Source organism: Bos taurus, chromosome 6 (assembly GCF_002263795.3).
Source record: "Bos taurus isolate L1 Dominette 01449 registration number 42190680 breed Hereford chromosome 6, ARS-UCD2.0, whole genome shotgun sequence".
NCBI classification, from domain to species: domain Eukaryota; kingdom Metazoa; phylum Chordata; class Mammalia; order Artiodactyla; family Bovidae; genus Bos; species Bos taurus.
In genome coordinates this window covers 102,581,301-102,608,702 of record NC_037333.1, presented here as the reverse complement: position 1 = coordinate 102,608,702, position 27,402 = coordinate 102,581,301, and the positions used below count along the sequence as shown (strand labels likewise).

Sequence of the window (27,402 nt, the reverse complement as noted above, 5' to 3'; positions counted from 1 at the left end):
CCAGTTACCTTACCCAATCCAACAATAGAAATCTCTCACTTGGGACACATATTCCTACAGTGAAGGGTGGATGGACTTGAATTCCCTGCCTGCCACACCCCTTAGCCCCAGGATGGAGCAGAGGAAAGATGGACAGGGAGAGGGGCCGACCTGAGCTTTGAAAGGAAGAGAAGGAGGAGCACAGAGACAGAAAGAGCCTGGAGACTCCCAGCCTCCCCATGGTTCTCCATCCACATCATAGTCCCAGACTAGTGGCCTACAGCCAACTCCCTAGTACCCTGTCGCCACCCCCACCCCTCCTCCAGGAAGGCCTCCTGGGTCCTCCAGGAGCCCCCAAACTACCACAGTATCTTCTCCTGTGGGCAGAGCCCACCGTGGCCAAGGCCCTTCTCCCCAGCAAGGACATCCTGAAAGCAGCACATTTCCTGTTGCCTCACCTCCCAGCATAGAGCCTGAGATAGAGTGGGGTTGAGGGGTTGTGTATTGGTGAAAACGTGAGAAAAGGACCCAGGGCAGCCTTGCAGCCTGCAGTGGGGCAGGCCTGCTGTGTATAAGCAGTTGTTCTCTGTGGCCAGGCATTGGGTGATCACTTTACATCCCCAACAGCTTAACATCCAAATCACCCTAAGGGCAGACCTACATATCCCCAACGGAGAAGGCAATGGCACCCCACTCCAGTACTCTTGCCTGGAAAATCCCATGGACGGAGGAGCCTGGTGGGCTGCAGTCCATGGGGTTGCGAAGAGTCGGACATGACTGAGTGACTTCGCTTTCACTTTTCACTTTCATGCATTGGGGAAGGGAATGGCAACCCACTCCAGTGTTCTTGCCTGGAGAATCCCAGGGACGGGGGAGCCTGGTGGGCTGCCGTCTATGGGGTAGAACAGAGTCGGACATGATTGAAGCAACTTAGTAGCAGCAGCAGTACATATCCCCAGTACAGAGGTCAGAAACCTGAGGCTCTGAGTTAGGCTGCAGGAGTTGTGTGTCACCCTGCTCCAGGCTTAAGCAATTTGCCAATGAATCAGGATGAAATGGAATTATAATGAGTGGCTGAGTTGAGCTTTATACACTGCACCCTGGGAATCACCCGTGTTGACCAGGGTAGAAGCGAACAGGAATGTTCATAATGATTACATCCATGTGTCCACACAAAAGATAAAGAGCTCCTGCTTTGTCCCAGGTGCTAATACAGTAGAGAACAGAATGAAGCCTCATGAAGCCTGTCTAGTGAGTGAGGAGAGTGTTACCGAAACACACAGATTAATGCAGAGTTATATTCATCAGTAATGCTATGGAGCATCAGGTAGGAGGTCTATGGAAGATCTCCCAGAGAGGGAAAACACGTACAGGAGAACTAACAACCTGCCCATCAGAAAGTGGAGGAAGATGCTTCCCAGTGGAGGCAACACCACCTGCAAAGAGCCTAAGGTCTCAAAGGGCTCGTAGGGAGGATTTGGTCATGCCGAGGTGGTGCTGGGAGGAAGTGAATCCTTGCAGGTGGAGGGGACACAAGAGGCCAGGAAAGAGCAGAGGAAAGGCGTTGTGGGGATGGTGGGCAGTGGGCCTTCCAGCAACTTCTGGAATGGAGCAGAAGAGGGTGTGGGAGATGAGGCCAGAGAGGCAGGTAGGACAAGTCCTAAGGGTCTGAGATGCAGGCTGAGGGCCAACCGCCTGGAGGGCAGACACTGGGAGCGATGGAGGGTTGGAAGCAAGAGGATGCTGGGTCCACGATGCTGTGGGGACCTTCCTGGTACACATGCAGCCCCAGGCAATCTGCCCATCAAGGCAAGCCTAAGCCCAGAGGCCAGTCCACTCGCCCTAGAAGACAGAGAGCACTGATTTGTTCTTACAAAAAACAAACGGAAATGGTGCCGGCGTGTCCATCCTACAAGCTCCCACGCACCATAACGTAGGGTCGGGCTGTCCTTTCTCTAGATCACCCAGAACGAGTCATACTTCACACTCTCGTGTGCAGCTATGACCTGGATCAAGAAGAGGTCACAGGCCACACGCCCACATGTGATGATGGGAACAAGTTGGCATTGCTGCGGGGAAAGCTGGCAGCACCCTGTGTTCTTCTCACGGTGCCTGGATCCAATGTGGTGCATCTCATGGGAGTGGCCAAAGCATGTGGCACTGGCCCTTTTGCTTGACAACAATTTGCTATTGGTCACAGAACCCAAGACCTCAGATAGCCTCTTCAGGCTGGACATGCAGAACATGTCCTAGAAAAGCTGCTCCTGTGCTGTAGCCTGGCCCTGTAGGGACATGCTAACCTCCTAGGGAAGGACAGTGAGCCCTTGAGGCTGTCACAGAAACGTCACCCGCTGCCACCCTCCTGGGGGTCTTGCAGCCTCCAGAACTGTGAGAAAATACATGTCTGCTGTTTAAGCCCCTTCTGTGTTACCTGTTGTGACAGCCAAAGTAGAATAAATGCCGGCCAGAAAGGACTTAACAGCAAGAGGCAGACTGATAGGCTGCAAAGATGTTCTGAAACTGGTCAGTGTTGGTCCACATGCGTGAAGAAGAGATGCCAGCTCTACATGGTGGACGGAGGGGGAAGGGGTTAAAGATGCAGAGATGTAGGAAGGGGCTGCAGTGAAGGTGGTGGGTGAGCTCAGTGTTCCCCAGGAGGCCCGGAGGATACTCAGTTTACAAAGCTCAGAGTTGGGGCTGCCCCTGTAGGCTGGGGAGGATGAGAGCCATGCCATTACAGAAGGGGCTCCCTGGTGGCACTGGAAGTGATATGATGAGGAAAGGAGAGGCCAGGTACCTGCATGTGGCAGGCAAGTTAATGCTGGCTGTGGGGAGGACACCTCAGCAGATCCCTACGTGGCTTCTTCATGTGGTTGCTGATTCCTCCAGAGTGAGTCTCAAAGAGAGGACATAGTGACACCAGGCAAGGCGTGCATTTTAGTGAGGAGATGTGATGGGGGACACATGACCATGGGGTCTCTGTCCCACTGTGAGCCCAGTTTCCGGAAGCTGCAGGCCTGAGTGAGGAATGGAGTGGCCAGGTGAAGGTTCAGGCGAGCCGGAGCCTGGAGACGGCACCTGTGACTCTGGGGCGCCATCCTCTAGGAGGCATGTACACCCCAAATCCATGGCCAGTGCACGGGGCCCCCAGTGGGTAGAATATGTGAGATGGAAACAGGAGGGCCTCATGTATCATCAGTCCCAGCGACCTACTTGGGAACTGGACTCTCACATGCATGACTCTGGACTCGGCATCCAAAGGTTTGGCATCCAAAGGAGGGATGTATCCACCAGGTGACCACCTACTGGTGGCCCTGGTCCCTTTGCACTGCTTGTGCCAAGAGACCAGCAGATGAGGGAGGGGAAGGGCCAGCAGTCTAGCGGGGATCACTGATGGAGACCACAGGAAGAGGTAGGTCAGGCGGGCTGAACACAGGGAGGCAGGGAAGGCTCAGATGGTAACAGATGTGTGTGTCTCTGGCCGTCTTTTCCTGATGGGGAAGGTGAACGGAGAGGTGAGTGCTGTGACTCGGGAAGGCATGCTAATCAAGGGTCAGGCCCCTCGGGAACGAGGCTCTGGGTATCCCCCACCAGGTCAGCCATCATTTCCAGCCCAGGTGCTCGCTGGAGGTGAGAGGCATGGATGGGTGGTAGATGGGTAGGTGGGGGTATGAGTATCAGATACAACCCTGAGCGAGCTACAACAAGAACAGCTAATGCACAGGCCTGGAGGAAAGGACAAGAACGGACACGTGTGTGACACGTGCAGTCAGGTGGGGCTGGAGCAGCGGGGCTGGCCTGCCTCTCCCTCTCGAAGGGCTCTCAGGGCTTCTCTACATCTCCTTCCCTCGTGGCCTGGTTTGGGCTTCCTCACTGCATGGCAGCCCCGCCTCCACACGTGAGTCCCCTGGGGACCAAGGCAACGTCTGCCTTGCCACTTCTGAAAGACTCCAAGTCACACAGGGCATCTTATCCACATTCTGTTGGTTACTAGTGAGTCACACGCCCACCAGCTACAAAGGGAGAAGAAACTAGACCCTGTTCTCAACAGGAGGAAAGTCAAGGTCAAATCATGTCAGATGTGAGCCAAGGAAGGGACATGGGACAGAGAGGATGAAGACTTGCTTGGAGACCATATTCTCCAGTTGTATTTGATGAATGGGTGGACAAGGTGGCCAGAAGGGAGAATGAGTCTTAGCTCTGGTCATGATAGAAAATGCCAATAAGATATTTGGATCTCAGGCAGAGGAGCCCACCCTGTGGATCCCCTGCTCCTCGGTCAAGGGGCACAGAGAGAATGCCAGGCAACACTCAGCTGCACCACGTGACCAGCCTTCCCCCAGGGAAGAGACCCTGAGGTTGTTATCTCTTGTGCATCCTGTCACTGATCCCCGGCTCCTCTATGGCCATCCCATTTTACAGATGAGGGGCTGAGGCCCAGAGAGATTAGGCATCTCGTCAAGGTCACTATTGATTACCCCGATCCTATTTAGAAAGTTTCAGGGATTCTTGCTCCTCTACTAGCTATGTGATCTCGGATAAGTCAGGTACTATTTGTAAAAGCCCATTTTCCTCCTTAAAATGGAGATTACACCCCTTATGGAGAAGGGAATGGCAACCCACTCCAGTACTCTTGCCTGGGGAATCCCATGGACAGAGGAGCCTGGCGGGCTACAGTCCACGGGTAGCAAAGAGTCGGACACGACTGAGTGACTAACACCATACTGTACACTGCAATCAAGTTTATCAAGGCAGGCTTCCAGGTGGTGGCACTCCCCGGATGGAGTGTTGAGTTTTGTAGGGCAGCTTCTGAGTCAATCAGCCAGTCAGAGGGCTGCAAGTAGAGATGGGCAGGGAAGCCCAGCAGGAAAAGCTTGGAGAGGCACAAAGGAGGGGCACAGGCACTGGAATGAGGAGTAGCATTCCTGGCAGGAGTGAAGTCTGGCAGGCTTCCCTGGGGAGGTGGCATTCAGTATTTGGCCTGAAAGTGAACAGAGATTGCCAGGAAACTGCCGATGGGAGTGAACGTCACAAGGGCAGTGTCTCCAGCCTGCACTGCTCAGGTGACGGCATCTATGTGGGCGTCTCTCCTGTTTTTCTTCCTCCCTCCTCTCCTGAGGGGTGGTAGCCCAATCAGCTCCAGATAAGCCAGGCCTGTAGGCAGAGTGAAGTCCTCCAGCCCCTGCCTGCAGGCCAGTGTGATGGAGTCACTCAGCTGGCTGCCCGTGCTCATGCCCAGTGCTGAGGCCCCAGGAGGCCCTGGTCCCATCACAAATCACTGTCTTCGTGGTGCCCCACCACCTCGTGTACATGGGTCCCCCACACCTCCAGGTGGGTGTCCTCAGTGATCCTTGCTCACCTCTTGGAGCTGCAGTTCCTTTTTTTCCCCCCACTGGAATCCAGTGTGGGTTTGTGTCCTGGGTCTGCACCACAGGGAGGGGCAGCCTGGGCTCTGGTTCTGCCTCCGTTATGGACGGTCTGTGTGGCAGAGCTTGTGCTGGTCGCTTCCTGTCTCTGTAGTTTAGTTTCCCCACATGTACTGGGGAAAATTACAGGCAGCAGAGATCAGATGAAGTGTGCACAGGCCTGAGGAAGGACATGGTCACAGGCTCAGTCTGGGGACCTGCTCTGTGCCCTGAGGTTCACTTCTATAGGGAGCAGGGGCCTCAGGGCCTTTGCACTGGCTGTTCCCTTTGCCCCAGAGTCTTTCCTCCCAGATGCCTGAGGGGTTCAGTCCCTCTCTATCTCCTGGTTGTTCCTGAAAAGGGCTTTCATGGTGAGGCCTTCCTGGCACCCTTGCGTACTCTCCTGTATGTGCTGTGCTCAGTCACTTCACTCGGGTCTGACTCTTTGTGATCCTGTGGACTATAGCCTGCCAGGCTCCTCTGTCCATGGGATTCTCCAGGCAAGAATACTGGGGTGGATTGCCATTTCCTTCTCCAGGGGATCTTCTTGACCCAGGGACCCTGCATCTCCTGCATTGCAGACAGATTCTTTACCGCTGAGCCAGCGGGGAAGCCCTTGCTGCTGCTGCTGCTGCTGCTAAGTCGCTTCAGTCGTGTCCGACTCTGTGCGAGCCCATAGACGGCAGCCCACTAGGCTCCTCTGTCCCTGGGATTCTCCAGGCAAGAATACTGGAGTGGGTTGCCATTTCCTTCTCCAATGCATGAAAGTGAAAAGTGAAAGTGAAGTCGCTCAGTCGGCTCGACTCTTAGTGACCCCATAGACTGGAGCCTACCAGGCTCCTCTGTCCATGGGAATTTCCAGGCAAGAGTACTGGAGTAGGGTGCCATTGCCTCCCCTGTATATATTCCCCCTACTCCCTTCCTTATATTTTACTTACCAGCTTGTAAATCTCTGGTTTCCAAACTAGAACATCAGCTGCCTCGGTAGGGGCTTCATCCACTGTGTCTACGAACATATTCTCAACCCGTCTGATGGATGGAGTAGAGGCTCCATGAGTGTTTGTTGAGTGAATGAATGAATGATGCCAGGAAGGAGAGAGGGGAAAGACTCTGATTTCTTTAGGTGACTTTAAATTGTTAGACATACCTCCTTGAGCTTTCTTATGGAAGAAGGAAGGAAATAAATAAACACACCACCCCACTCTGTGATGATGGATATAATTCCTTACATGAGATGTTAACAAGTGAGGAGCTCATTTTAAACAGAGGGGCAGCAAGAGCCTTGAGGCTGAGTCTGGTCCTGGGCCCACTGGGTAGCCTCTGTGGGGGCCACCGACCTGTGTGTGGAGCTGCTGACCTGTCACCCCCAGTTTACAGAAGGGGAAACTGAGGCCCAGAGAAGGTTGGTGCTGCTCAAGGTCACCAGAAATAGCCCCCATTCCTGCTGACTCCCTGCCCAGTGCTCTCTGCATTCCTTTACCAGCATCTCCAGGCTGCACAGTGAGCCAGGCTGACCTAGATGGGAAGCAGGCGCGGCTCCATCCTGGGGGTTCCCTGCCTGGGGCGAGGCAGGTAGATCCACAGGGACGACCCGGGGGTCCGCTCCTCTCAGCTCCATCTCTCAGCACCCACACCCCTCATTCCAGCCCAAGGAAGCCCTTCTGAGTCCCTGGACCTCTCCCCTGGGGCCCCTGGGTTTGACTGGTCTGTCCCCTCATGGCAGCCCTGGGGCCACCCAGCATGTCCTTCTGGGAGGCTGTCCCCGACCCCGGGCCTGGCCGGCACGTCCCTCTGTCACAGTGCCATGATCTGTTTCCACATGTGTCTCCCCAGGAGAGCACCTTCCTTCCCATCACGGAGTGTCTGCCCATGTCCTTCCCCCAGCGCACTGTGTATCGTGCCTCTGGCACAGAGTGGGCACAGAGGCTCCCTTGCTGGAACAGCAGTGAGAGCAGAGGGCAGGGCCCTGGGCAGATGGTGTGAGTGCCAGGGACCCCCTGACACTGTGGGTCCCTGGATTTTACTCCTTGGCCTCCGGGATTCCCGATGGAGCTGGTGTGATGGTGTCCCCACTCCCCTTCCCCCTGGTCTAGGGCAGCACGCAGGCTTATGTCACCACAGTCTACACCTCGGTGGTGGAGGACCTGACCCGTAATAAGCAGCACAGGTTCATCATTGTGGACCAGGAGTTCTTCCGGCTGTGGTGGGATGGCGTCGCGTCAGCCAAGCAGAAAGTCCAGGTAACGCTGCCCTCCAGGGTGGTCCTCACCGGGGAGCTGAGAGAGGAGTGGCCTGGGGGTCCCAGTGATGACCCTTCAGGAAGCTCCTGGGACAGTGCTCTCTGTGGCCGGGGCTGTGCTGTGTAAACCAGGAGGCCCTAAGCTCTCTGGGGCTGCTCTCAGAGTTTAGATGAGAGTTGTGGTCAGCCCCATGCCCCGGAGATAGGTTTGTGTTTAATCCCGCCTTTCTGGCTACTCATTGCAGCTGTGGCAACCCCTCTGGCACTCAGCTGGCGTGAATGGGGTCACCTCTGATGCTGGGCACTCCACGGGGGCCTGTGTCCACACTCTCTTCCTTCATTTACACATCTGTGTGGCCCCCCTGGGGACGGGAGCTGGTGACCCAGCCAGGGGGTGCCACAGTCCCTGTGGTTTCAAGGCTGGAGGCAGATTGGCTTCACTCATCACAGGGAGTGAGAGGCCCCACTCCACGGAGGGCAGCCTGGGACCAGGGCCTGCTCCCCCACCTCCCTGGGTGATCACAGGTGGCTGGTGGCTTCTGTCAGCCGCATCTACAGTGGGAGTGATCTCCCTCCTCAGAGAGGCTCTACTTGGAGTAACCACATGACGGAAGCGCCTGGGATGCCTCTCTGGAGCTTGGCCCCTCCAGGCTTCCCTTTCCCTCAGAACAGTCCCTGGTGGTGAGTCTCAGAGGCCCAGAGACCTGCTCAAGGTAGCAAAGCTCAGATGGCGAAGCAGGGTGTCCACAAGGTCCCCCCAGAGGGGATGTGAACCTGCAACCCTAGAGCTGAGAGGACCAGCCTCCTGTTTGATGGGCTCTGCAGCATTCCGGGTGCTGGCCTATGACTTTCTATACATTATTTCATTCACTCCTCCCAACAGCCTCACTACAGCGAAGGTTCAGGTTCAGAGAGGGCAGGTAACTGGCTCGTGGTCACACAGCTTATACCAGACAGGTGGGATTCTGGATCAGATATCCTGACTCGAAGCATAACTCTCCAAGGTCTTCAGTAGAAAGTTCCCATTTCTTTACATGGATGCCCCCAAACATCTGTCTCCTCCCCTAGAAAGAGGTGTGGCCTGGCTAAGGTAATTCAATGGGACAGCCCACAAAGAGAGAGTTTTTCTCTGCTTTGTTCTGGCGGAATCCTCATTACCTGGGTGATGCCCAGAATGTAGTAGGTGTTTTCTGAAACACTACATGTAGGTGTCATTCAGTATATTTTCAGTGAATGAGCTTCAAATACTGTACCTTCTGAAATCAAATCAAAACTACAGTCTGTCCAGTGGATGGCGCCTTACTGCCATAGCCTTTGCCCTTACATGTCCAGGGACATCCCCAGGGGTCAGCTCCGCTCAGCTTCATCTCCCATCTTCCGTCCTCCCTTTCTTTCATATATACTAAAATTTGTCATCCAATCATGTGACAAACCCAATTTGAAGGACAGTCTACAAAATAACTAGCCTGTAATCTTTGAAATTATTAATCACATGGAAGAATAAGAAAGGCTCATAAAGTGTTATGAATTAAAGGATAATGAAGAGAAATGACATTAAAACCAATTCATGATCCTAGATTGAATCTTGCACCAGAGGAAGGACATTAGTGGAACAAGTGGCAAAGTTTGACTAAAGTTCCTTAATTCCATAGTAGCATTTTTAACATTAAATTTCTTGATTTTGATAAGTATGCAAAAGTTACAATAATCTTATTCTTGCCAAACCTATACTGAAGTATTCTAAAGGCTAACTTGTGCTTTCAAATGGCTTTGAAGAAACAAAGTATGTGTAAGGATACGGGAGCGTATTCAAGGAAACAGGTAAAAATAAGACGAGATAATCTGGGGGAAGTACTTATGGGAGTGCCTGATATAATTCTAGCAAGTGTTGTTTAAGTTTGAAATTATTCCAAAAGCAAAATTTCAATATATATACTTATATATTATATATGTGTTTTATGAAGCTGCCGTCATGGGTCAGGTGCTGGTCTAGGTACTGGACACAGTGCTGACCAGGACAGACGGGTCCTGCTTTTGCAGAATAAATGAAGGTGAGGAGTTTGAAGGAAGGACGATGAGACTCTGTAGGCATGTCCCCAACAAACACAACCAGGCTCAGCTTGGGGGCTGTCACCTGGCTATTTCTCTCTGCCTCCAATGCCAAGGTCCATGAGCTTGTGGCCCAAAGACGCCTGGAGTTTGTCCTTGGAGGCCAGGTCATGCATGATGAGGCCGTGACCCACGTCGATGACCAGATCCTCCAGCTCACGGGTTTGATTACCCCTTCCCAGACCCAGGGTCCCTTGGGTCTCCTGTTAGGCTGCGACTGGGTATCTGAGCCCTGGTCCGGCCTCCAGGCTCACCTCTCAGCAGGAGACTGTGATCCACAAAAACTGTGATTGGCTGATGCCACACCCTTGCCTGCGCCCTTGAGTGCAGGGCTTGAGTGTGGATTTTAGACCAGATGGGCTGGCTAGATCCTGGCTCTCAACCCTCTGAACAGGGGGCAAGTGATGTAACCCCATTAAGTCTCAACTTCCTCCTCTATAAAAAAGTTTGATAATGAGGTACCTCAAAGCATTGTTATTGAGATTGAATTGGGATAATTCAAACAGAGCACATTGAGTGTAGTGTGTGGATCTCCAGTAAATGGTCAGTGAAGGTTAGATCCCATCTCTGTTATCACCCCACCCACCACATACTCCAGCACTGTTCATTCACACCATTACCACCACCATCACCATCTGCATCAGCTCCAACACCCCCACCACCTCCAATAACAGCACATACTCCACCATCACCACCACCATAATTACTAACACCACCATGATCTTGATCATTACATGTACACCATCACCACTATCACCATAATTACTAACACCACCACCTTGATCATTACATCTACCACCACCCTAATTACTAACACCACCACCACCATAATCACTAACACCATCACCACCTCGATCATTACATGTACACCATCACCACCACCACAATTACTACCATCACCACCACCACCATAATTACCAACACCACCACCTCAATCATTCTGTCTACACCATCAGCACTACCACCACCATCAACAACCACCACATCTCCATCAGCAGCAGCAGCAGCTCTGCCACTGTCATCACTGCCTACACCACCTCGAGGACCACCAGCAGCACCACTGGCATCACATCCACCATCAGCTCAAACACCTCAGCCACCTCATACACCTCTACTTCATTGCTACCACCACCATCTCATCAAACACCGCCTGGACAACTACCTAAACCACATCACCTCATGAACACCTCTACTACCACCAGCTTCTGCATCATCTTCACCGCCAACAAAACCTCTACCACCATCATCACCAACTCCACTACCATGATTACAACTGCCACTACAAACAGAAGGGCCACCTCCACCAGCACATCACCTGCCCATTCCAACAGCCTCTGACACCATGACCACCAGTACCACAAAAAACAAACACATCTCCAGTGTCAACTCTACCACCACCACCAAAACCACCACCATTAATGCTAACACCATCATGAGCAGTTCAAAAACTTCATCACCACCTCTACCATCCTCACCACCACCACCGTCATTATCTCTACCATGGCCATTACTACCGCAACCACTGCTTCACCCACCATCACCTCCACCACTATAATCACCACCATCCCCTCTATCCCCACTGTGTTCTCCATCCCCTTGCATAGTTTGCACCAAACACCCATTCCAAGCTATGTAACTAATGTTTTTTCACAAGAAATAGCTTCACCCATCCCTAAAGGCAGGGTGACATTACTTTGTCAACAAAGGTCTATCTAGTCAAGGCTATGGTTTTTCCAGTAGTCATGTATGGATGTGAGAGTTGGACTATAAAGAAAGCTGAGTGCAGAAAAATTGATGCTTTTGAACTGTGGTGTTAGAGAAGACTCTTGAGAGTCCCTTGGACTGCAAGGAGATCCATCAGTCCATCCTAAAGGAAATCAGTCTTGGGTGTTCATTGGAAGGACTAATGTTGAAGCAGAAACTCCAATATTTTGGCCACCTGATGCAAAGAGCTGACTCATTTGAAAAGACCCTGATGTTGGGAAAGATTGAGGGAAGGCAGAGAAGGGGATGACAGAGGATGAGATGGCTAGATGGCATCACTGACTCAATGGACATGAGGAGTTGGTGATGGACAGGGAGGCCTGGTGTGCTGTGGTTCATGGGGTCGCAAAGAGTCGGACACGACTGAGAGACTGAACTGAAAGGCAGGGTACTAAGGGAGCATCACTGTTCTAAGTTTCATTTTGTGGAACAGGCACGAAGGCTGAGGCCAATGGAAGGTCAAAGGGGCAGTGGATGAGCCAGCATTGATTACAGCTCTAGCCCATTGTCACCCCCCTAAGTGTGATCCCAGTTACACCAAGTGTCGAACATCAAGATGGCATTGGATTTTTTCTGAGAATTTTCTTTACACCGTCTCTCCTTTCACCCCTTTAATCTGTGGTTCCTTCCTTCTGAGTTTCTATGGACTTATTTCTAGGTGTAAATAGGAACATGATGGGAATGTTTAAGTTTTGTTAAATAAACTCCTAGTCTGCAAAGTGCAGTCTCAGCCCTCACCTCCTGGCCTCTACCTCATCCTTCTGCCTCCTGCTGCTCTTAAGCTGCTCCCACAACAGGGCCTCCTGTGCTTTCAATCACAAGCTTTCCTGTTGTTTCCACCTGAACAGCTCATCTCAGACTCAGCTGAGGGGTCTCATGGTCCAGGAACCTCCATTAAACTCACAGGACCTTATCATCTCCCCTCTCCACCTGGAAACTACAGGTTGTCTCTGCTAGTGACTGGTGTCTGATCCTTCTCTGGGTCCCCAGAGCTCAGCCCAGAATCTGGTCAGACAAGTGCTGTTGAGCTTGGAAGGAGGGGATAGGTGCTGACCCCCTCCCCTCCTCGGGGGTGACCACGGTGGGGACAGCCCTCACCTCTGGTCTCAGCCCACCATGCCCACTGTCCGGAATGCCCCAGAGATGACCCTAGAGGCCTGGCCTAGACCATGGCAACCAGAATCCCAGCACAATTGTGTTCCCATCACCCTGGGGTAGGAAAGGACATGAACCTCCGGGCAATGGTTCCTCCCCAGGGGATTTCATGAAGCATCATTTCCAAGACCAGCCAAGCTCCCCGGAGGATGGACATTGATTTCCTCTCACAATAAACTTCATGTTCTAAGTACAAGACGTACACTTAGTCCCTTCAGTCCTTGAGGCAGTCCTGGAGATGGGGAGTCTTACAAGACTCCACCCGTAGGGGTAAAGGTTGAGGCTCAAATCCTACTAAAACTTACCCAAGTCACGCTGCCACCAGGTAAGAACCATGGATCTGACCCGAGCCTGGCCCAGTCAGTGAGGGGCTTGTTAGCTCAGCCCCTCTCCCTGGAGGCTGGACCAAGTGCTTTTCCATCTCTTTTCTCTGATGGCCTCAGAACAGCCTGGCTCAATATCACTACAGTTCAGTTCAGTCGCTTAGTCGTGTCCAACTCTTCGCGAACCCATGGACTGCAGCACACCAGGCCTCCCTGTCCATCACCAACTCCGGGAGCTTGCTAAACCCATGTCCATCAAATCGGTGATGCTGATGTGGCTCGATGTAGTAGCTTGTAAGTCAGAATTCAGTAAGTTAGTGGTCGGATGGTTCTGAGATGGAGTCCTCTGTATTAGTGTCTACAGCAGCAAGACCCTGCTTGGCCTGGTAGATGGCACTCCAGTCCTAGAGAAGGGCAGGGGGACTTGAGGGAGTTAGGGGGTGAGGGACCACCCTTCAGTCACTGAGGAGGCTGATCTCTTTGCAGAAGGACATGGGTTTCTCTATGAAACTTTTGGGATCCAGCCGCAGTTCTCCTGGCAGGTGTACTCATTTGGCGCATCCACCACAACTCCCACCCTGTTTGCCCTGGCAGGCTTCAGTGGCCACATCATCTCCCGCATAGACTATGACCTGAAGGTGACCATGCAGCAGAAACAGGTGAGCAGCAAGCCACATCCACTGCTCCCAACTCGCCTCTGCTTCTTCCCCCTCTATTCCTTCCGGCATCTCAGAGCCCCTGCTATTCTCCCGAGCATTTGGGATGCTGGCGGCTACACAGGCCATGGGATGTCCCAGGCCCATCTTTGCCCTGCTGTGCCCTCCAGCATGAGTGGTTCTCTCCTCCCGCAGGTCTAGCTCCTGGCTGAGCTGAAGGCCCAGCTCGGATGCCTGTGGCTCTGAGTCCCCTTCCCCCTTCAGCTGGGCTGGCGCTGCCTTCTTCTTTGAGTCTCCAAAGGGACTGGCACAGACCTGCACTCAGTAAACCATGCTCGATGCAGAGAGGAGGCAGTGGGGGGTTCAGGATACCTGGGACATAATAACTCTTCTGATGGGTGGGCAGCGAGCATGAGTGAATGTAACACTCAACAACCACCCAGACACTGCCTTTGTCATCTACGAAGTGCCAGTCCTGGTGGGAGCCACTGCCCTCTGGGTTTCCTTTAAAACAACAGCCCTGTGATATAGTTTCTGTATTTCCCAGGGCTGTCTGAAGAAAGTATCAAAAACTGGGAACTTCCAACAACAGAAATGTGTTGTTAACAGGCCTGGAGGTCAGAAGGCTGAGGTCAACCCTGGACAGGGCATTGCATCTTCTGAGAGTATTCGGATGGGTTGGCTCTGGGCCTCTCTCTACTTCTGGTGGCCTCAGGCATCCTTAGCCTACAGACTGCTGACTTCTCCCTATGTTTGCCCATCATCCTCCTTTGCTCATGTTTGGGTCCAGCTCCTCCTTTTATGAGGACTCTAGTCACATGGGATCAGGGTCTATCTACCCTTGTTACTCAGTTACAAGGTATAGAGAACCAACATTTGAGGCACTGGGGTTAAGATTTAAGCATATATTTTCTAGGACGCTATTCACACAGTTACAGATAGGAGTCATATAATTTAGTCCATTTCATAAATGGGAAAATTAGGCCAAAATATAAGGATTCGGTGCAGGATCACTCAGGTAATAAAGATTTGGAGAGCAGTGGTAGCATGGCCAGCAGGAGTTATCAAAGAGGATTTGGGCTCTCAGTGGGCAAGAGAAATAAACTTTATAATGACCCACTGAGTGCTGCAGTTAGCACTGCACACACTTCCCATAGCAGCTCGATTCTCTTGCAGGTAAGTCTATGAGCTGGGTGTGATTGCCAGAGATTCATGTTCAGAGACCAAATCACAGAGGAGTTGGTGAACTGTGTATAAATCGGAGATAGTACTCACAGAAGAAAGATTTTATCCTTGCTTTGTAGCTCTGAGCTCTTTCTAGGCATCTGACCTTGAAAAATGAACTGCACCCTCAGTGAGAGGTGATGAGCCCTCCGAGTCTAGGAGCATTCAAGCAGAGTTAGTGAGAAAATGGCTGACAGGTTCTGACAGCATGTCTGGCCCTGAGGAGGGGTGGGATGAACGTGCAGGCAGGCGCCTTCTGAAGGGCAAATTCCTCCACCCCCTGTGGCTTTGGGAGGTCAGGAGGAATCTTGAGGAGGAGGCAGCAGAGGGAGACGTTGGCCGTGGGCCACTGAGAGGAGGGGGTGCAGGCAGCCATGAGACTCAGGCGGGCTCTGGGGAGGGGAGCCGGGCATCCTGTTGCCCCTGGGCCCTCACTGTTCCCTCTGGGTTTGCAGGAGATGCAGTTCGTGTGGAGAGGATCCAAGTCCCTGATGGCGCAGCAGGAAACATTCACGCATGACCTGGATGAGAACGGCTACTGCTTGTGAGCTCTTGCCTTGGGCCAGACCCTGTTCCCAGCCCTCTCCCTGAAGCACATCAGCCCCAACTCTCACGGCCAGCCCGAGGGGACTCACCGAGCACCCATCTTACAGAAAGAACAACTGAGGTCTAGATATCCAGCCAAGGTCCTGTGGTAGCAGCCATGTGGCAGTAACACTGGGCTCAGGAAGCTACTCCAAGACCTCCAAGTCATGGGAACAGCCCTCCTGTGGGCTGTCTGGTTGGAAGACCTGGGTTCAGTCACCTTCTGTCCCTTTGAGCCTGTGAGGCCATAGACAGGAGTGAGCCCCTCTTTGAAGAGGGGAGATTGTCAGCAGGATGAAGGGGCAGCTGGGAATAGAGGGTGGGTAGGGGCTCACTACCAGGTTAGTGATGTCAGGGCGCATTCTGTGCCTGGCATTGTTTCTTGGTGCTTTCCGTCAACTATTGTCATTTAATTATAACAATCTTTAGTATACCTTCCGTCAGTTCAGTGGCCCAGTCGTCTCCAACTCTTTGTAACCCCACGAATCGCAGCACACCAGGCCTCCCTGTCCATCACCAACTCCCAGAGTTCACTCAGACTCACGTCCATTGAGTCAGTGATGCCATCCAGCCATCTCATCCTCTGTCGTCCCCTTCTCCTCCTGCCCCCAATCCCTCCCAGCATCAGGGTCTTTTCCAGTGAGTCAACTCTTCGCATCAGGTGGCCAAAGTATTGGAGTTTCAGCTTCAGCATCAGTCCTTCCAATGAACACCCAGGACTTATCTCTTTTAGGATGGACTGGTTGGATCTCCTTGCAGTCCAAGGGACTCTTAAGAGTCTTCCCCAACACCACAGTTCAAAAGCATCAATTCTTTGGTGCTCAGCTTTCTTCACAGTCCAACTCTCACATCCATACATGACCACTGGAAAAACCATAGCCTTGACTAGACAGATCTTTGTTGAAAAAGTAATATCTCTGCTTTTCAATATGCTATCTAGGTTGGTCATAACTTTCCTTTCAAGGAGTAAGCGTCTTTTAATTTCATGGCTGCAATCACCATCTGCAGTGATTTTGGAGCCCAAAAAAGTGAAGTCAAGCCACTGTTTCCCCAGCTATTTGCCATGAAGTGATAGGACCAGATGCCATGATCTTAGTTTTCTGGATGTTGGGCTTTAAGCCAACTTTTTCACTCTCCTCTTTCACTTTCATCAAGAGGCTTTTTAGTTCCTCTTCACTTTCTGCCATAAAAGTGGTGTCATCTGCATATCTGAGGTTATTGATATTTCTCCTGGCAATCTTGATTCCAGCTTGTGCTTCTTCCAGCCCAGCATTTCTCATGATGTACTCTGCATATAAGTTAAATAAGCAGGGTGACAATATACAGCCTTGATGTACTCCTTTCCCAATTTGGAACCAGTCTGTTGTTCCATGTCCAGTTCTAACTGTTGCTTCCTGACCTGCATACAGATTTCTCAAGAGGCAGGTCAGGTGGTCTGGTATTCCCATCTTTTTCAGAATTTTCCACAGTTTATCGTGATCCACACAGTCAAAGGCTTTGGCATAGTCAATAAAGCAGAAATAGATGTTTTTCTGGAACTCTCTTGCTTTTTCCATGATCCAGCAGATGTTGGCAATTTAATCTCTGGTTCCTCTGCCTTTTCTAAAACCAGCTTGAACATCTGGAAGTTCATGGTTCACGTATTGCTGAAGCCTGGCTTGGAGAATTTTGAGCATTACTTTACTAGCGTGTGAGATGAGTGCAATTGTGCGGTAGTTTGAGCATTCTTTGGCATTGCCCTTCTTTGGGATTGGAATGAAAACTGACTTTTTCCAGTCCTGTGGCCACTGCTGAGTTTTCCATATTTGCTGGCATATTGAGTGCAGCACTTTCACAGCATCATCTTTCAGGATTTGGAATAGCTCAACTGGAATTCCATCACCTCCACTAGCTTTGTTCGTAGTGATGCTTTCTAAGGCCCACTTGACTTCACATTCCAGGAAGTCTGGCTCTAGGTCAGTGATCACATCATCGTGATTATTTGTATCGTGAAGATCTTTTTTGTACAGTTCTTCTGTGTATTCTTGCCACCTCTTCTTAATATCTTCTGCTTCTGTTAGGTCCATACCTTTATTGTGCCCATCTTTGCATGAAATGTCCCCTTGGTATCTCTAATTTTCTTGAAGAGATCTCTAGTCTTTCCCATTCTGTTGTTTTCCTCTATTTCTTTTCATTTATCGCTGAGGAAGGCTTTCTTATCTCTTCTTGCTATTCTTTGGAACTCTGCATTCAGATGCTTACATCTTTCCTTTTCTCCTTTGCTTTTCACTTCTCTTCTTTTCACAGCTATTTATAAGGCCTCCTCAGACAGCCATTTTGCTTTTTTGCATTTCTTTTCCATGGGGATGGTCTTGATCCCTGTCTCCTGTACGATGTCACGAACCTCAGTCCATAGTTCATCAGGCACTCTGTCTATCAGATCTAGTCCCTTAAATCTATTTGTCACTTCCACTGTATAATCATAAGGGATTTGATTTAGGTCATACCTGAATGGTCTAGTAGTTTTCTCCACTTTCTTCAATTTAAGTCAATTTTTCTTCAATTCAATTCAATTTTAGTATACCTTAGTGATTAGCAAACTGAGATTCACAGAGATTCAGAGTGGTCATTCCTGGAGCCTGGTTGAGATGTCACCTCTATGCTTCCTGGCATGAATGGCAAAGACCCTTGCTGTGGGCTATCCAGACCCCAGAAGTTCACTTTTGGTGGGTCCCAAACCACATTAGTGCCTGTGGATTCCAGCATGCTGGCCTGTCTTTATACAGAATATTGAGATTCTGCTCATCAAGAAGTTTTTCAGAGTCATTTTTACTTTAAAAATATTGTTAAAATACCATAATTTAGGTATCAAGATTTTTATACCCCCGAAGTCTGGTGCCCACGGTGCCTGTGTTCCTTGCTTACCCTTGGCCCCAGCCTCTTTGCGTCCTTGGGAGTGGATCTGATGAGCATGGAGCTGACATAAGGAAGGAGGAATCAAGACGGTCCTCACTTAATCCGTATGGTGGAAGTGGGGCCCAGAGGTTGTGTGCTTCACTTGGCAGCAGAAGGAATACAGGAGCTGTAAGGAGATGTGCTTGAGGTCCCCCACAGGGCTGAAATGTGGCCCCTCTGTCCACAAAGCTCTCATCTGCCCACCACTGACCTGCCTGTCAGACTGATGGATGATGGAGGCCATCAGAGGGGTCTGCTGGCCCAGATGCACTCTGGCCTCATAGAGCACTTCCAGTCCACCTGGACCCCAGGCTGCCTTCCTTTCCAGGGTGCAGCCCCCTAACACTCTTCCCTGTCTCTCAGCGAAGGGTTTTTCTTCCAAGATCAATGCATGGATGAGATGTTCACCCCCAGTGACATGCCTGTCAGTAAGGACAACATTCAGATGTATACCAAGAAACTGTTGAACAACACATGGGAACAGTTCATCTGGTTCCAGATAGGACATGTTCTCTGGCCGTGGGTAAGGGGGCACATCCCAGGCCCTGATTCCTCAACTACACCCAGAGATTGCCATGATGGGTCTGGCCTCTGTACCTGCTACTACCCTTTACCTGTTTGCAGCTCTAACCAGGCTGGTCTTCATCCAGTCAGTTTTACTGCCTTGGGAGTTCAGAATGTGGTATTTGCCAAAGGAAAATAGAAACACCTGCCTAAAGTAACTTGGGTCCGGGTCACAAAAGTTTATAAAAATCTACCTCTAACCTCCTACTGGAGAAGGCAATGGCACCCCACTCCAGTACTCTTGCCTGGAAAATCCCATGGATGGAGGAGCCTGGTGGGCTGCAATCCATGGGGTTGCTAAGAGTCGGGCACGACTGAGCAACTTCACTTTCACTTTTCCCTTTCACGCATTGGAAAAGGAAACAGCAACCCACTCCACTGTTCTTGCCTGGAAAATCCCAGGGACGGGGGAGCCTGGTGGGCTGCCATCTCTGGGGTCCCACAGAGTCGGACACGACTGAAGCGACTCAGCAGCAGCAGCAGCAACCTCCTACTTCTTACTTGTTATGATGACTGTCAAAGTGGGGTGCTGGAGGATTTATAAATCTAGGCTTGCTTCATCAACATATTATTACTCTGGCATTTCTTTCTGGAGATGGTTCTGAACACACTCGGAGGCCCCGTAAGATCCAGTCATGACTTTTCCCCTCTGATCAAAGACCTTCACCCTGGGGCCGCTTCAGCCCCGTCCAGGGATCTGCCCACCTGTGTCGGGGAAGTTAAGCTGTTTATTGTGCTATACACTCTCATGAGTTTTTGTGGTGAGCTCATCACAGAATTCATGAGAGAGAAAAGATAAGAATAGATTTTATGAAATATCTCTTTAGCCAGCCTGAGAGCAATAAATTCTGAAGGTTTCATCCCTCTGGCCACTCACGGGACTAATTTCGCCTGGACTCACCTGTCAAAACCTAAAGAGAACTTTCTTTGATCTTACCTTGTTGTGCCCACTAGAGTCTTCCCAGGTGGCTCAGTGGTAAAGAATGTGCCTCCCAACACCATGAGACTTAGGAGATGTGAATTCGATCCCTGGGTCAGGAAGAGCCCCTGGAGGAGGAAATGGCAGTCCACTCCTGTCTTCTTGCCTGGAAAATCCCATAAACAGAGGATCCTGGTGGGCTGCAGTCCAAGGAGTAGCAAAAGAGTCGGACACGACCAATTGACTGAGCACGCACACACCCACGAGAGTAAGATAATCTCCTCTGCAAGATTTCTGTGAGCCAGGAATTGCAGATTTTAATAAAGATGCATTCAGAGGCGGCTGGACATTCGAGTCCAACATTTGAGATACACATGAAATGCCTCTGAACAACTTTATCCATTACATGATTTCATCTCAGTCAAAGGAAGACTTTCACTCCTGTGAGCCTTGCCTCTTACATATATTCTCACTATAATTCTATTATATGTACTTTCCCCAAAGCCAAATTTCAAGAAGGAAAACACAGAATACTGTGACTGTTGGGGGGGTACTTTTTTTTAGAACTGTAGCTCTCTCCTTCTTTATTGTGTATGACATTATATTAGCCGCATGAATACAACATAATGACCCCATAAACAAATATATGAATATATATGCATATATTAATATTTGCATATATGAATATATTGCAAAACGATCACCACAATAGATCTAGTTAATATCTGTCACCACAGAGAGTTACAAAAATTTTTTTTGTGATGTGAGCTTTTAAGATCTACTCTTTTAGCAACTTTCAAATACATGATAGAGTATCATTAGCCACAGTTACCATGATGTACTCTGCATCTCCAAGACTTCTGTATTTTGTCGAAGGAAATTTATACCTTTTGACTTCCATCAGTCATTTAAGCAACCACCAATCTGTTCTCTCCAGGCATAAGCTTATTTTTATATTACGTCCATTAAAAAAATTCACCTGTGAGATCATATGGCATTCATGTTTCCCTATCTGACTTCACTTAGCATAATGACTTCGAGTCCCATCCATGTTGCTGCAAATGGCAAGATTTCCTGTTTTTTATTGATGATGTTATTGGTGAATAACTATATATATTTATATATATATACACATTTATAAATATTTATATAACATTTTTTTTATCTGTTCATCCACTGATGGATGCATAGGCTGACTCCATATATTGTTTTAAATAATGCAACAATGAACCTGGGGGTGCAGACGTCTTTTCAAGTTAATGTTTTTGTTTTCTTTGGATAAACACACAGAAGTGGGATTGCTGGATCATATGTGGCTCTATCTTTAATTTCTTGAGGAATCTCCATATTGTTTTCTATAGTTGCTATAACAATTTTCATTCAAACTAACTGTGCATGAAAGTTTTCTTTTCTCCTCATCTTGAGCAACACTTCTGGTTTCTTGTCTCTTGGACAACAATCATTCTAATAGATTTGAGGTGGTACCTCTCTGTGATTTTGATATATTCAGTATCTTTTCCTGTGTCTGTTGGCATCTCTATATGTTCCTTGGACAAATGTCTGTTCAGGTCCTTTGCCCATTTTTTACCTAAATTGCTTGTATTTTACTATTCAGTTGTATGTATTATTTACATATTTTCAATATCAACCTTTTTCATATTTATGATTTGCAAGTATTTTTTCCCATTTAGTAGGTTGTCTTATTTTGTTGAAGATACTTTGCTGTGCAGAAGCTTTTGTTTGATGTAGTCCAAATTGTTTATTATTCCTTGGGTTGCTTTAGCATTTGGTATCAAATCCAAAAATACAATTAAAATAGATGATAAGGAGTTTATTGCTTATGTTTTCTTTTACTTTATAGTTTCAGGTCTTATCATCAAGTCTTCAACTAATTTGAGTTAATATGTGAGTACAGTGTCAGATGGTAGTCCAAATTCATTCCTTGAATGAGGATATCCAGTTTTCTAACACTATTTATTGTAGAAAATGTCCTTTTCCTATTTTATGTTATTGGCTCCTTTGATGTAAAATAATTACCTTATATGTGTGGCTTATTTCTGAGCTTTCTATCCTCCCCCATTGATCTATGTATCTCTTTTTATGTCAATATTGGTCTATTTTGATTAGTATAGCCTTGTAGCATATGAAGCTCTCCACCTGGGTGCCTTTTCCCAATAAAGTCTCTTGCTTTGTCAGCACATGTGTCTCCTCAGACAATTCCTTTCTGAGTGTTTCTTTGGAAGAAATGATGCTAAAGCTGAAACTCCAGTACTTTGGCCACCTCATGCGAAGAGTTGACTCATTGGAAAAGACTCTGATGCTGGGAGGGATTGAGGGCAGGAGGAGAAGGGGACGACAGAGGATGAGATGGCTGGATGGCATCACTGACTCGATGGACGTGAGTCTGGGTGAACTCCGGGAGTTGGTGATGGACAGGGAGGCCTGGCGTGCTGTGATTCATGGGATCGCAAAGAGTCGGACATGATTGAGCGACTGAACTGAACTGAACTGTAGCATATGATGAAATCAGAGTCATGATGCTTCCTGTACAGTTCTTCTTCCTCAAGGGTGATTTGACTACTCAGGGTCTTCTGTGGTTCCAAAAATTTTAGGATTGGTTGTTCTATTTCTAGGGAAAATGTCATTGGAATTGTAATAGGCTTTGCATTGAATCTGTAGATAGATTTGGGAAATGTGGACATTTCATCAATTCTTTCACTCATGAGCACAGAATATTTTCCCATTTATTTGTGTCTTCTTCAATTTCTATAATCACTGCCTTACAGGTTTCAGTGTGCGGGTCTGCCCCCTACTTGGTTAAAAGTATTCTTAGGTATTTCACCTTTTTGATACAACTATCACTGGATTGTTTCCTTCATTTCTCTTTATGACAGTTTGTTGTAAGTATAGAGAAATGCTCATCAACATATGATTGTGTATATTGACTTTTTATCTTACAACTATAGTGAATTTATTAATTCTAACAATTTATATCTCTAGGGATTTTTATATATAACATCATTACAGCTGCCAGTAGTGACAGTTTTTAGTTGCTTTTATTCTAATTCCTGTGCCTTCTCTTTTCTTTCCTAATTGCTGCAGCTATGATTTGTAACACCATAATAAAGGTGGTACATGCGATCATCTGTGTCTTTTCTGATCTTACACGAAAAGCTTTCAGTTTTTCATCACTGAATGTGTTGCCAGGGGTCGGTTTGTCATACATGATCTTCATCAGGTTGAGGTATATTCCCTCCATACCCACTATGATGAGATTTTTGGTCATAAATGAATGCTGAATTCTGTCACATGCTTTTTCTGCATTAAGATGATCATATGATTTTTATCTGCATTTTCTTAATGGGGTGTTGCACACTAATTTATTTGTGGCTGTTGAAACACCCTTGCATTCCTGGAATAAATCCTGCTTGATCATGGTGTAATACTGTTTTCATGTATTGTAAAACTTGTTTTGTGAATATATTGTTGAGCATTTTTATATCTATATTCACCAGGGACATTGGGCTATAATCTTCTTTTCTTGAGGCTTCCTTGTCTGGTTTGATGTAAGGGTAATGTTGATCTTAAAAAATCATACTTATTTAAAGTGTTCTATCCTCTTCTAATTTTTGGAAGAGACTAAAAAAGATTGGTATTAATTCCTCTTCAGTATTTGGTAGAAATCTCCTTGAAATCTGATCTTTTATTTCTTGGGAGGCATTTGAAAACTAGTTTAATTTCGTCACTAGTATTCTATCTGTTCACACTTCCTGTGTGTGTGTATTAGTCACTCCGTAGTGTCCAACTCTATGTGACCCTATGGACTGTAGCCCGCCAGGCTCCTCTGCCCATAGAATTCTCCAGGCAAGAATACTGGAGAGAAGAAGATATGAAAGTTTGTGGTTGCAGAGAGAGGATTGAGAAGGTTGGAGAAACGGGGAAATGTGGTGAAAAGGTATAATCCTGGAGCTAGAGGATAAACAAGCATGGGGGATGTAATATAAAAAAGGAGAGAGAAAGAGAGAGGGGCACAGAGAAACATCCAGAGCACAGGGCTTGGGAGCTGGTTTGGGAGCTTGTGGCCCACCAGGGAGAATGGGAGAGAGTTGAAGAGGAACTCACCCTGTTTAGTTTGGGCTCTGCTTCCAGAAGTGCAGGGTGTTGTTTCTGGCCCACAGGGCTTCAATGCTTCAGTGCAATTTGCCAACATGGACCGTCTGATGAACTACATCAACAGCCTCACACCCAAGACCGGTGTCTTCTTGGAGTACGCCACACTGACTACTTCCAAGCCATACACTCTACACATATATCATGGCATATCCGAAACCACCACAACTTTCTGCCCTATTCCTCAGGTGTGTGGCTCTGGAGACTGAGGAGGTGATTTGGTGCCAGGTAGGTACGAGATTCCCCCAACTCCGTGTCTGTTCAGCCCTGTGCTGGGAACCTACTAGAGGCACTAGGGCAGAGATGGTCCCTGCCCCACCTACCTGACTCATAGAGACACACAGCCTGCTTCCCACCACATCGAGCCATTCACCATTGTCCACACACAGCGGGTTCCTGCCTCTATGCCTTTAACTACAGTGCTGCCTGAAGGAGTGCCCTATTGGCACCTTCTCTTCCTGCTAATCCTAATTGTCTTGCAGCATCACCTCCTCCAGGAAGCCTTTCCTGACTTTAAAGCTAGATCACTTGGCCCTTCCTTGCCCCAGGGCCCCAGTTTTCTTCTATTACCACCCAGTCATTATGGGGGACCTTGTCTCCCTCCAGCCTGTGTCCCAGAGGCCAGGACTGTTCTGGCTGCAGGCAGCACAGTCTAAGTCATTTCAAGGTTGTGGGGTGAGCCTTCTGCCTGGGTACATGCATGACATGGCACTGTCCCATGTCAGTAAAACAGGGGGAACATTAATCTTGCTTAGTCCATCACGTGTCAAAACAAAGTGGAACAATAAGAGGTTTTAGCCTGATAAGTTGTCCAGAAGAAGCGCTCAGCAGATGTAGCTTCTGGCATCTACTCTGTCTTTTTTTGTTGGGTCAAAACCTAGACGTGATCCAGGCAGTGCCTGCTGAGGAAGCCAGTTCAGGGCCTTAGGTGCCCCAAAGGAAGCCCAACATTAACACCCCTCCCAGGACGAGCCACACTCACACCACTTGCTGACCCACCACCCCCCTGCTGACCCAGCTCCTCTGTCTGTAATTCAGGCAGGAATTATCATCACACTGAGCTGGGGAGGCAGAAATACCCTCCACACCCCGGTTCAGGACCTGCTCAGGGCATCAGTGGGGAATGGGGCTGTCCAAATTGTTGAACCATCTAATACCTTCACTACATAAAATATGAGAGCCCTTGAAGGATCCTTGTTGTCTTGCTCCCCATTTGCCCAGAAGGAGAAGCCGAGGTCTGGGGAATGAGAGAGGAAAGGACTCAGGTCAGTTTTAGCCAGGACATCCCAGGGACAAATCAGGTCCTGGCTCCAGCCAGCTTTGCCCAGCCCCAGGTCCATGCGGGGATCACTCAGCTGGAGAGGTCCTTGTGAAAGGCAGAGAGGAGATGTGAGGCAATCCACACAGGACAGGCTAGGTAAGCTCACAAGGGCATCCTCTAGCTGAACATTCACCATGGGGCCAGGGTCCCTGGAGCTAGGTCTGTCCCGGGCCTGTCCCCTGCCCGCCCTCACCATTCGGCAACACAGTGCCTCAGGAGGGCTGGCCCCACATGGTGACTTGGATGCTCACCTGGGTTTAGATCACAGCTCCTCGCCTCACGGGCTGAGTTGCTTTCGGTAAGTGACGTCACCCCTCTAAGCCTCCACTTTGTTATCAGTGAAGTGGGTTCCAGGAGGCCTGGAGGGACACCCACTTGGCAGTTCAACTGTAAATACTTCTCTTCTCATTTCCTTCCCTTGCAAAGAGACACCAGGATGGGCCCCCACTAACAGGGTTGGTTCTGGTCTGGGTGCTGCCCTGACTCCCACAGACCTGGGTTGGTCATGCCTCTCGAGCCTTGGCCTCTTATCTGAGTGGTGAGAAGGGGAAACTGCTTAGCTCTCAGGACACTTCCTGGGAACCTCAGATTAGGGGAGGACTGGCTTCTGGCATGGCTTCCCTGGTAGCTCAGCTGGTAAAGAATTCACACACAGCAACGTGTGACTTGAACACACACACACACACACCTGCGATGCAGGAGACCCTGGTTCGATTCCTGGGTTGGGCAGATCCCCTGGAGAAAGGATAGGCTACCCACTCCAGTATTCCTGGGCTTCCCTGGTGGCTCAGACAGTAAAGAATGAGCCTGTAGTGCAGGAGACCTGGGTTGGATCCCTGGGTTGGGAAGATCCCCTGGAGAAGGAAAGGCTACATTCTGGCCTGGAGAATTCCATGGACATAGGAGCCTGGACGGCTGGTGTAGATGGGAGGAGCTACATGGAAGTGGGCGGGGCTCCACCCCAGGTGGAAGTGGATGCTCTATGTGGGTCTGGTTACACTTGAGGTGGGAGGGGATACAAGGATGTAGGAGGGGTTATGTTGAGGTTGGAGGGGGACGTCTGTGGGGAAGTGGCTTCATCCAGGTGGAGGGGATGCAGAGAAGTCCAGTGGGTGTGGATGTGGGTGGGGGTGGCTATGTAAACTCCTGGAGATGTGTTAGTTGCTCAGTCCTGTTTGTGACTCTATCGACTGTAGCCCGCCAGGCTCCTCTGTCCATGGAATTCTCCTGGCAAGAATCTTGCAGTGGGTTGCCATTTCCTTCTACGCCTACTGGAGGAAACACCATTTAATCAGACTGGACATCACAGAGGAGGTTTGGGTCCTGATCTGAGGGCTGTGGGATCTTGTCAGCTTTGGTCAGTTGGTGTTGAGCTTAGAGCTGAGGCTGTGGAGAGGCTGTGCCTGACCTGTACACACTCATCACGGGGGAGGAGCTGTGGATGACCCTTGCATCTGTGACCCTTCCCCCGGCCAGGTGGCTACCCTTCCTGGTCTGAGCCAGGTCCTTTGAGGGACGAACAGGGAATAGGGGCACAGCCCAGCCTGGGAGGCTTCCCTTGTAGCTCAGATGGTAAAGAACCTGCCTGCAATGCAGGAGACCTGGGTTCGATTCCTGGGTCAGGAAGATCTCCTGGAGAAGGAAATGGCAATCCACTCCAGTATTCTTGCCTGGAGAATTCCATGGACAGAGGAGCCTGGTAGGCCACAGTCCATGGGGTTGCAAGAGTTGGACACAGCTTAGCAACTAAATCACCAAACCACCCCCAGCCTGGGGAGGAGGCAGGAAGCAGAAATAGTGGGGGACACTGAACCACCTTCTGAGACAGCCTGTCGCCAAGGAGCTTAGCCTCCGTCCTCCCACCCGCAACTTGTCCTCTCAGTCAGGGTCAGGACAGTGTCTACTGGCCTCTCTCAGCTGCCACCACCTCTCCTGCCCCTCCCTGCAGGCTGCCAGAGGGACCCCACTGAAATGCAGGCCTGTCCAGGCTCCTATTCACCCTAAAAGTGACACACACAGGGGCTGCCAGCACTCTAGGCCCCTCCCCTCTGGGTC

The 27,402-nt window shown here is 49.5% G+C and overlaps 1 protein-coding gene across 1 annotated transcript in view; it reads left to right on the top strand.

The window, feature by feature from the left end:
• Positions 1-1,551: 1,551 nt before the first annotated feature.
• Positions 1,552-27,402, top strand: part of LOC781835 (epididymis-specific alpha-mannosidase) — a 43,558-nt gene continuing 17,707 nt past the window's right edge. The window contains 11 exon segments of the mRNA XM_024993476.2: positions 1,552-1,627; positions 1,939-2,129; positions 7,218-7,361; positions 7,478-7,624; positions 9,789-9,894; positions 13,461-13,633; positions 15,310-15,398; positions 18,737-18,896; positions 24,014-24,134; positions 24,137-24,216; positions 24,825-24,837. Of these exon segments, the coding sequence (XP_024849244.1) occupies positions 1,552-1,627; positions 1,939-2,129; positions 7,218-7,361; positions 7,478-7,624; positions 9,789-9,894; positions 13,461-13,633; positions 15,310-15,398; positions 18,737-18,896; positions 24,014-24,134; positions 24,137-24,216; positions 24,825-24,837 (1,300 nt within the window).